The 8,313-nt window shown below is 39.7% G+C and overlaps 1 protein-coding gene across 1 annotated transcript in view; it reads right to left on the reverse strand.

Moving 5' to 3' along the window:
* Positions 1-2,532, reverse strand: part of LOC307163328 (CMP-N-acetylneuraminate-beta-galactosamide-alpha-2,3-sialyltransferase 1-like) — a gene marked incomplete at its 5' end in the record, with an annotated part of 148,619 nt that extends 146,087 nt beyond the window's left edge. The window contains one exon of the mRNA XM_079879363.1: positions 2,327-2,532. Within this exon, the coding sequence (XP_079735489.1) occupies positions 2,327-2,532 (206 nt within the window). The remainder of the gene's footprint in view (positions 1-2,326) is intronic.
* Between the last annotated feature and the right edge of the window lie 5,781 nt (positions 2,533-8,313).

The raw sequence follows: 8,313 nt of genomic DNA on the forward strand, positions 1-8,313 counted from the left end.
GCTCAGCTGGCAGATGCCGGGATGCGAAGCTGTTCCGCTGGACGGCTGTTCGACGACGAGCGGCTTCTTTATCCGGAGAAGATCAGCGACGAGGTGAGTCGAGAGCTGAAGGAGATTAAATCTGTCAAATGGCGGATTATTCTCTATATTTATATTCTACGGTCACGTGCAGTTCCGCGCGCTTGAAACTGGCAGTGTGCCAAGCGCCCTGATTGGTTTGCGCGCCTCTGCCGATCCGCCATTGGTTCGTGCAGTTGCCCACAGCACAGCCTATCAGCTCGCTCGTGCGAGCCTGGTGCTCTCGCCTGTGCTGCAGCAATGCGTTTTAAAATAAAGGCTTCAATATTCTCGAGAAAAGGAGTTTTCCCACAGCGATTGCAACGCAGTACGAGAGAACGTTCTCGTAAGGGAACAAACGTTGATGCCCCTTTTTACACACAGCTTCACAGTTGGCTTCAAAACTCAACTTCAAATCAATGATTGTCCCCAATTATTTGTAAGATAGCAAACCCTCCAGTGTTTGACCCTTAATGGATGTGACTTTGTGCATAGAAACCTCCTTTTTAACCATATCATTGGTCTTCAATACATGCAAATGAAGGTTAGGTTAGATAGGTCTAACCTTATCCCCAACTCTAACTCTGAATTTGTAATTTCTGCACCAATAGCAGCATTACAATAGCAAAAATAATGACAAGGTTTTCAAGCAAGGCCTAAAAACTGCCATTGTTCAAATTAAGGAGGTTTACAATACCTGAAGAAAGCTATATGTTAGCATTCCATGGGTTCCCACACCAGTCAAGCCACTGCCAAAGAGATGAATGGGAATGCTAAAGATGATGGTGGTGCATAAATTACACACACCAATTTTAACTACAGCTACCATCCGTGGGAAACAAAAGATCGATTAAATGTCAGTCAAGTCCCAAACTCAACCCAAAGCCAAATTATGATTGGTTGACATAAATGTTGTTCCAGGACCAGCAAGGTTGTAGATCCAAGAACATGTCGTACTTCACTTTTGGGGTATCAATACAAGTAGAACTCAGTTACTCTCCTAAAAATAAAGCTTCCAAAAGGTTTTTTTTCTCTTTCTTCGCAGCAATGATAAATAACCATTTTGAGTTCCTAAAAGAACCTTTCAGTAAACAGTTCTTACATTTTTATTTTTTTTTATTTTAATAATCTTTAATTTTCATTTTAATAATCTGGTAAACCATTTTCCACTATTAAGAACCTTTTGTGAAATAGAAAGTTTCCATGAATGTTCTTAATGGAACCATAGATTCCAACAAAGAAATAAAGCATAGTGCAAGTTCTGCCAGGGAGACTCAATCATTTACGTCACTAATTGCCACCCATTCATTTTCTTGCTGTAGCATAAAAGGGCAGCACTTACTCATATCTGAGTCCGCAGATGCTGTTGCTCCAGCCACCACCTTCCTCCCCACCACCACTAAGACGGATCTTCTCCTCCATCCCCCCCATCACGACCACCCAGGTGTCCACCTTCACCATCCCCAACATCACTAAATGGGCTCTCCTCTCCAACCTGAAGTCTTCAAGACGCCCTCCCTTCCATCCACCCCACCACCACCAGATGGCCCCCTTCATCGCCTCGGGGGGTGAGCGGCGCCCCTGCCTTCATCTTCAGTCAGCAGTCGCTGATTCAATACCCCTGGAATTCGAGTCATGAACGGGGCCTCCGCCAAAGAATTTGATTGCTTGCTGAGCTCATTAATAAATGTCTATGCTACAGCATTAATTCTCCCGAGTCTTTCTGGCAGAACCTTTATTTGTAAGAGTGTATCAGCCATTTGAGATTGAGAAACATTGCTCAATTATCTGTTTCTCACCTTGTGATGTTCTTAGTGGTGAAGGCACTGATGAGCCACTCCATATCCAGAATCTTGAATGGGGAAAGCACCAGGTAAGTTGATTTGTCCACGTCTACAGCGCTCTCAGGATAGATAATCCGGTGAGTGGCCTTAAAACCCACATCCTTCTCATAACCTTTTGTTGGGCCCTTATTTATCCTGGCTTAACAAAGCATGACTGGGTCAAGAAACATGTGAAAGATCATCATGTAAAAACAAAATGACATCGTCAACCAAATTTAAATGCATTTAAATGGTGGTTGTTGTTTTTTTAGCTTATGAAGAGAAGCTTTACTGGGCAAAGAACGACAGCAGACTGCAAAGCTTACAAAGTTTATGGTTAAAAGTGACACCGAACAAATACACAGTTTTGATCATGTCTTGGAAATCAAGAGGTGAGGAGTCTCACAAAAACAGTCAAACAAATTAGGTTATATATCATTTTTTACCTAATGACAAAGTCATGATGATCTATGAGATGTCCATAACCGGATCCTTTAAGGTTCCCTGAGTTTCCTACCACAGCACAAGTCCTGCAGCGTTTTGGACTAGCATCTAAGTATTGTGTTTTATCTGGGAAGAGAGAAAACATCTTCTCCACCACTACTGTGTAGTTCCTTTTGATCATATCTTTCTGAAGGCCCTGAAACGTCATGCAAAATAGACTTCAATGTAAGAGGTTTTAGTATTTTGAGGTTCAAAGATAAACTAGTAATCAACAAATGTTGACACACTTGCACTGACCTTCTGTTCCAAAACCTAGTGAGCTGAAGAGCATGATAACTTTACTTAAATTAATTCAATAGAATTTGCAGTGAACATGTTGCCAAGGGAATGACATGATACTATAGTAATAGATAGTAAGAATAAAATGCATAGCACACGCAAATATGGGGTAAACAGTAAACTTAATGACTAACAAAACGGATTAATCCATCATCTTGCATTGATTTCTTTCATTGAGCTCATCATAATGCATTCTGGGACATCTTATGCAATAATGTGAGCAAAAAAAATTATCAGAAGGGAACATAATCATGCTGCCCATGTTTTGGAACAACTTTGTAGTGAGCACAACTGTGCTGTCTTAAAATGCTGCCTACATAGCATCCCGCCAGCTTTTGGAAAAGATTCAATGTCATTTTACAGTTATTTAATTCATCACTGCGCAAGGCTTAAAGAAATGTAAGATCAATACCTTCCAATACTTGAAGATATCTTCACTGAGCACGTAATTTTCCCGGGTGAGCAGTGGTTGAATAGAGAGATCATAGAGTTCATTGAACCAAGCACTGTGAGTCTGCTCTCTGACACAGTTTTTACATGCACATATGCCTGTAGAGAACTCATCCACGGGGGTTTGGAACACCAGGAGCATGCAGATTATGTTCACACATATGACAGCCGTCATATAGGACCACCTACAGTATAATGCAATAACATGCCCATCTTTGCTCCTCTACTCTCCTGATGAAAAAAAAAAAGAGTTATTTTTGTGGGTTGCATGGCATAGCCCTGCAATTAATTGAATTAACCCTAACCCGAAAAAAACAACAACCTTTTTTTTTATGTAGAAAATTGGATAGGAGTTGAAAGCATTAATAAAAAAAAAAAAAAGTGTCAGCGATTTTCTCCACTGCCCATGCAATCTCAGGCTGCATCCGAAATCGCATACTTCCATACTGTACAGAAAACAGTATGTGACAAATGAAGTGTGTCCGAATTTACAGTACTCATAAAAGAGTAGGCAAAAAATACCTGGATGACCTTCTTCCGGCAAGATTTTGAAGTGTGCATACGATGGACACTTTACTATGCACACTTCAAAATCTTGCGTTTAAAGCCCCTAACTTTTTAGGGGCTGTGAAATAATTACTTCTTCAAAATAAGTACCTACTCAAAGAGAGTATGCGATTTCGGATGCAGCCTCGATCACTAAGCAACAGTAAATTAAGTAAAATTACAAGGAGTGGCAGCAGCACCAATTGTCTTTCCCCAAGAGGTGGATGCAGACAGAAGAAGAGAAGTAAACGCAACTAAAGATGTGCAGATTAACGTCACCTGAATCCGCTGTTAAAAACCTGAACATATGATTTTCTCTCATTTAGGCTTGATATCAGCACCCGACCCACACCACACAAAGTTCTTCAAAATTACATTTCCTTAATAACCTAAACACAATCTTACTGTTACTTACTGTTCCCCCTCACTGCAACATTAAATACGCTCAGCAAAAGCAAAGGCTGGATATAGGCTTTGATAATTTATTGTCATATGCAACACTTTACATATCACACTTGATTGATCCTGGTTAACTATTTGAGTAAAATGCTCCCACATATGGTACTTTTCTTTCTTTCCTTCCTTTGTGTTCTGTTTTTAATCCTCTTTTTTGAAATTGTAAGATTTCCCTCCATTGCTGCTTAAGTGGACCATGCAACTGCTTAGCTTGAGTGTCTGCAAATTAGTGCCTGACGAAAAATTATGCTTTAAACGCATTAATATTTCCATCATTATGTTGGAAAACACTTTTATCAGAAAAAAATCTGCTAAGCTATAGTGTATGTTTTTAGTTAAAGGTGTTAAGTTATTAAGCAACATCTAAGGATTTTTTTCCATTGTGTTTTACATAATGACCACTAGTAGGAAGTGCTCCAGGCATATGCTTTCCTTGATTGGGTTTCCCTGAAGAGATAGGCCCTGTCCCAAATGCCACACAATGGCTGGATCCCAAATGGCACACTCCGGCCTTGTGGACCTCCTTCGAGTTCACACTTGGTGACATCAGAAAGTGCAGACCTAAGGGGCGCTGGCCTTGAGGGAACGCGAGTGTATTTTGGGACAGGTTTGATGACATCATTCCACCGAAAGACAAACAGCCACAAAACTCCTCAGTTATCTGATTGGGCGGTCGCAATGATTCTTGGGTAGGCAACTCGTGTGGAGGGAGCGAAAGTGCGGGCTTCGCCGAAGTCCGCATCGAGGGCACAAAGGCGGCGCTCGCGAGCACACTTCTGAGCGCTGAAATGCCGGATAGGACACCCTACGGACTCGTACACCTGGCGAGCACGCACAATTTAAGGCCACGAGACCGCAAGTCCACATGAAGTGTGCCATTTGGGATCCAGCCTTCACATGCACTTTCTGTCTTGTGGACTTAAAATGGCTGACGCATGCGTGTGTCCTTTAAGTCCATGAGAACATATGTCCCATTTAGTCATTTCAGATTTCAGAAGGGTGCTTGTGAGTGCCCCCTTTGGGGTCGATATGCGCCCTCAATGAGCACTTTTGCCGAACCTGCACTGATGTGAGCTCTACAGCAGACTTCTTCCTGACAGTCAAAGCGGCATTACGTCACGAAAGTGCGGACTCAGAGGAAGATCGCGAGCGTTTAGGGTGCCATTTGGGACAGGGCCAAAGTAGACGTTGTTATTGAAAACTAAAAGAAAAGAGTGACGCACGTTCGTTTCGTTTTCCTGTGAAATGAGAGCACCCGCAATTAATGGGAATGATTTTGTGATGCATTTTGGTAGCCCTACTGGAGCCCCGGAACGTCTGGCTACTTTGGGCTTTTATCTTTTACCTTGCAAAATTGGTAGCCTGACTGTAGTACACAATTTAATACAATAAAATACACTATAGTAAACGAATTTTGCAAGTCCTGCATATTGTCATACTGTGGTTCTCTCAGGAATAGACAAGACTCCGATCAAAGATGCAAACTTTAATAATAACTCTCTGGAGTCAAGTCAAGTCACTTTCATTTATATAGCGCTTTTAACAATAGGGAATGTTTCAAAGCAGCTTTACAGTGATAATAGGAAATTACCGTAACAGATTGTTTATGCTTTACAACAGCTCTAGGATAAAGTTATTGTCCAGCTAAAGTTAGTTTTGATTGATTGATTGATTGATTGATTCACTTCCATTGTGACCACTCTGGAACAAGCTGACAGGCGGGGAAAACACACATTAACACAACGGAAATCAGACAAAGACTGAAAGCAAGGGTGCATCTTAAATAGCAAACATAAACGAGATAATTAATCAGACACAGCTGGGACAAATTAACTCATATTGACAGTAACCATAGAAACAAAAGAGTGGCGGGAAACAGAACAAATGAACAAAGAAACTGAAAAAAAAAAAGTCCACACACAAACTGAAACGTGACACATGGTAAAAGATAAAAGCCCAACAAGACACAAAACATTAAGCAATCATAACTGTGCTCTTAGGCCAACTTGCCAATCACCACTGTTTTAAGTTGTGGAATACGGTTGTCATTCCTTTAAATAGCTGAGCTATAACTACAGATTCACCAATCTGCTTTATAATAAGCATTTGTCCTATATGCATCCAGACAATATCACAGAATGACACTCATTTGTGTAATAAATTAATTTATTGTTTAATGACAATTTAATATTTTAATGATCGTGTAATATAACCGTTTTATAACGTGTTATTAAAGTAATTGTACTCTCGACACTGCTATTAGTCCTAGTTAAAGGTTTGAGTCCAAAATAACGCAGCCGCTCGTTACTGCACCAAATGTACGTATCAGTTTGAGACAAATCAAAGACAGGTGGTGACAGATACACTTCATCCGCTTTTACCACAACAATAAAGGAACAAGTATGTATTGTTTGGTCAAGGCGCGATTATGTGCATGGTTTTATTTGTTTGAAAGGAACACAAACGCGATTCAAACATACCTGCTGACAGGAGAGTCCCGTTGAATCTTCGCATCTGCTGTTTCTAAGCCCAGGGTGGCTGGAGAGAACCCCACCTAAAGTTCTTCTGAACTGACCTTTGCTCCTGAGTCATTTCCCTTGCATTGCTGTTTCAAAACAGCTATTTTTACACATTTATATGCCTGTGTAAATCTGTTTTTATTGCAGCCCAACCCTAATTCAGAAAAGTGGATCCTGAAAATTGTGGTTATTAAAACAATGCATCACAAGAAGTGTACTGACTGAGATTGTCTAAACATTTCATTAGGTTTACTGAAAACATGTTACAAAGTTTACCATGACTACTGTGTTTTTTATTAGGGCTGGTTTTTCATGATTTTATTCTATTCCGATTCATTATCTTGCGATTCGATTCAATATGGATTCATTTTGGATATATATCAGATACATGTTAATTTTTCTCAAAAATCTCTCTCAACTCATTCATTCTATTATCTATTATTGTTAGGCCTATAGGTTAAAATTAACTGACACAATTGCATATAAGGCAGTTTCATAATCATGACATTATAATAACTTTTTATCTTTTTAATTTTTTTTTATTTTCTTAATTGAAGAAAAGGTGCAACACTTAACATTTCACAAGTTCACACTTACAAATAATCAGATATTTGGCATATAGGCCTCCACTCATGTTGATTGGGTAGACATGTTGATTACTTTTTGCTGGTTGGAATGACGTGATGAACTGATAGATCATTTGAACGTGTTCCTCCCGAACTTTGTTATAAAACATTATTTGTTAAGGCCGTCAAGAACCTCTTCTTGGAAACAACTTGCTGACGACACAGCTTAATGCAACTGTAGCCTATTGTTCTCTTTTAAAATGTTTTGATTTTAAAACTCTGATATCATGTTTTTTTATGTGTATAAATTATTTGTGAATAATGTCGTCAGCAAATCGTTTTCCATCGTGCTTTTGATCAGCGCAGTCGGTGGAGAGCAACTGCTCTTGACTATCCGACATGGCCACCTCGCTGTCGCGAGAGACAATAAAGTCAGTCAGTCAGTCAGTCAGTCAGTCAGACCACACTCGGACACGTTTTTAACCAGCATGCAAAGTTCATTGCAGATTTTGTCTAAACATCAATTGTGTGTTTGTGTCTAATTTACATATTGTTTTATGCCTTTTAGTTTTCTTTTAAATTATATTATTCAGCAGAATGGTCAACCACTGTTGTTTTAATTGTGCTTTATAAATGCATTGATTGATTGATCTCAAACGAGCCTTTTGTTTGTGTAACTGCGGCTCCATGAGTTTATGCTGTGTCAAGTTTACGCTCAAGCCAAGTTTCAAGTTTGTTCAGGTCATTGTTTTGTTCTGTTTATGTTGTATTCATTCACTTTTAGCCTGCTTTAATAAAACTACACTTGGATTCTACACAACTCATCCTCAGTGGACTCACTCTAACAGAATTCATTTTAAAGCATTATCTATTGTGAAGGGTTATTTGTAGCGCTGTGCTGGAATTTATTCTCAAGTAAGTACCGTGTCTATTAATGGGTAAAGCTACACATCTTCAGCTAGTCACCTTGAGATCCTTTCCATCTGTTATATCTCTTAAGCCTAGTAGGGAATGTTTTATGAGCAGTAGGAAAACCGGATTCATCCGCCCTTATGCAAAGCCTAAGCACAAACAAAACAATGTTCTTCTGCAAAATGCATGCATGCAAAGTCT

The sequence above is a fragment of the Squalius cephalus genome (genome assembly GCF_949319135.1).
Source record: "Squalius cephalus genome assembly, chromosome: 8".
Lineage (NCBI taxonomy): Eukaryota > Metazoa > Chordata > Actinopteri > Cypriniformes > Leuciscidae > Squalius > Squalius cephalus.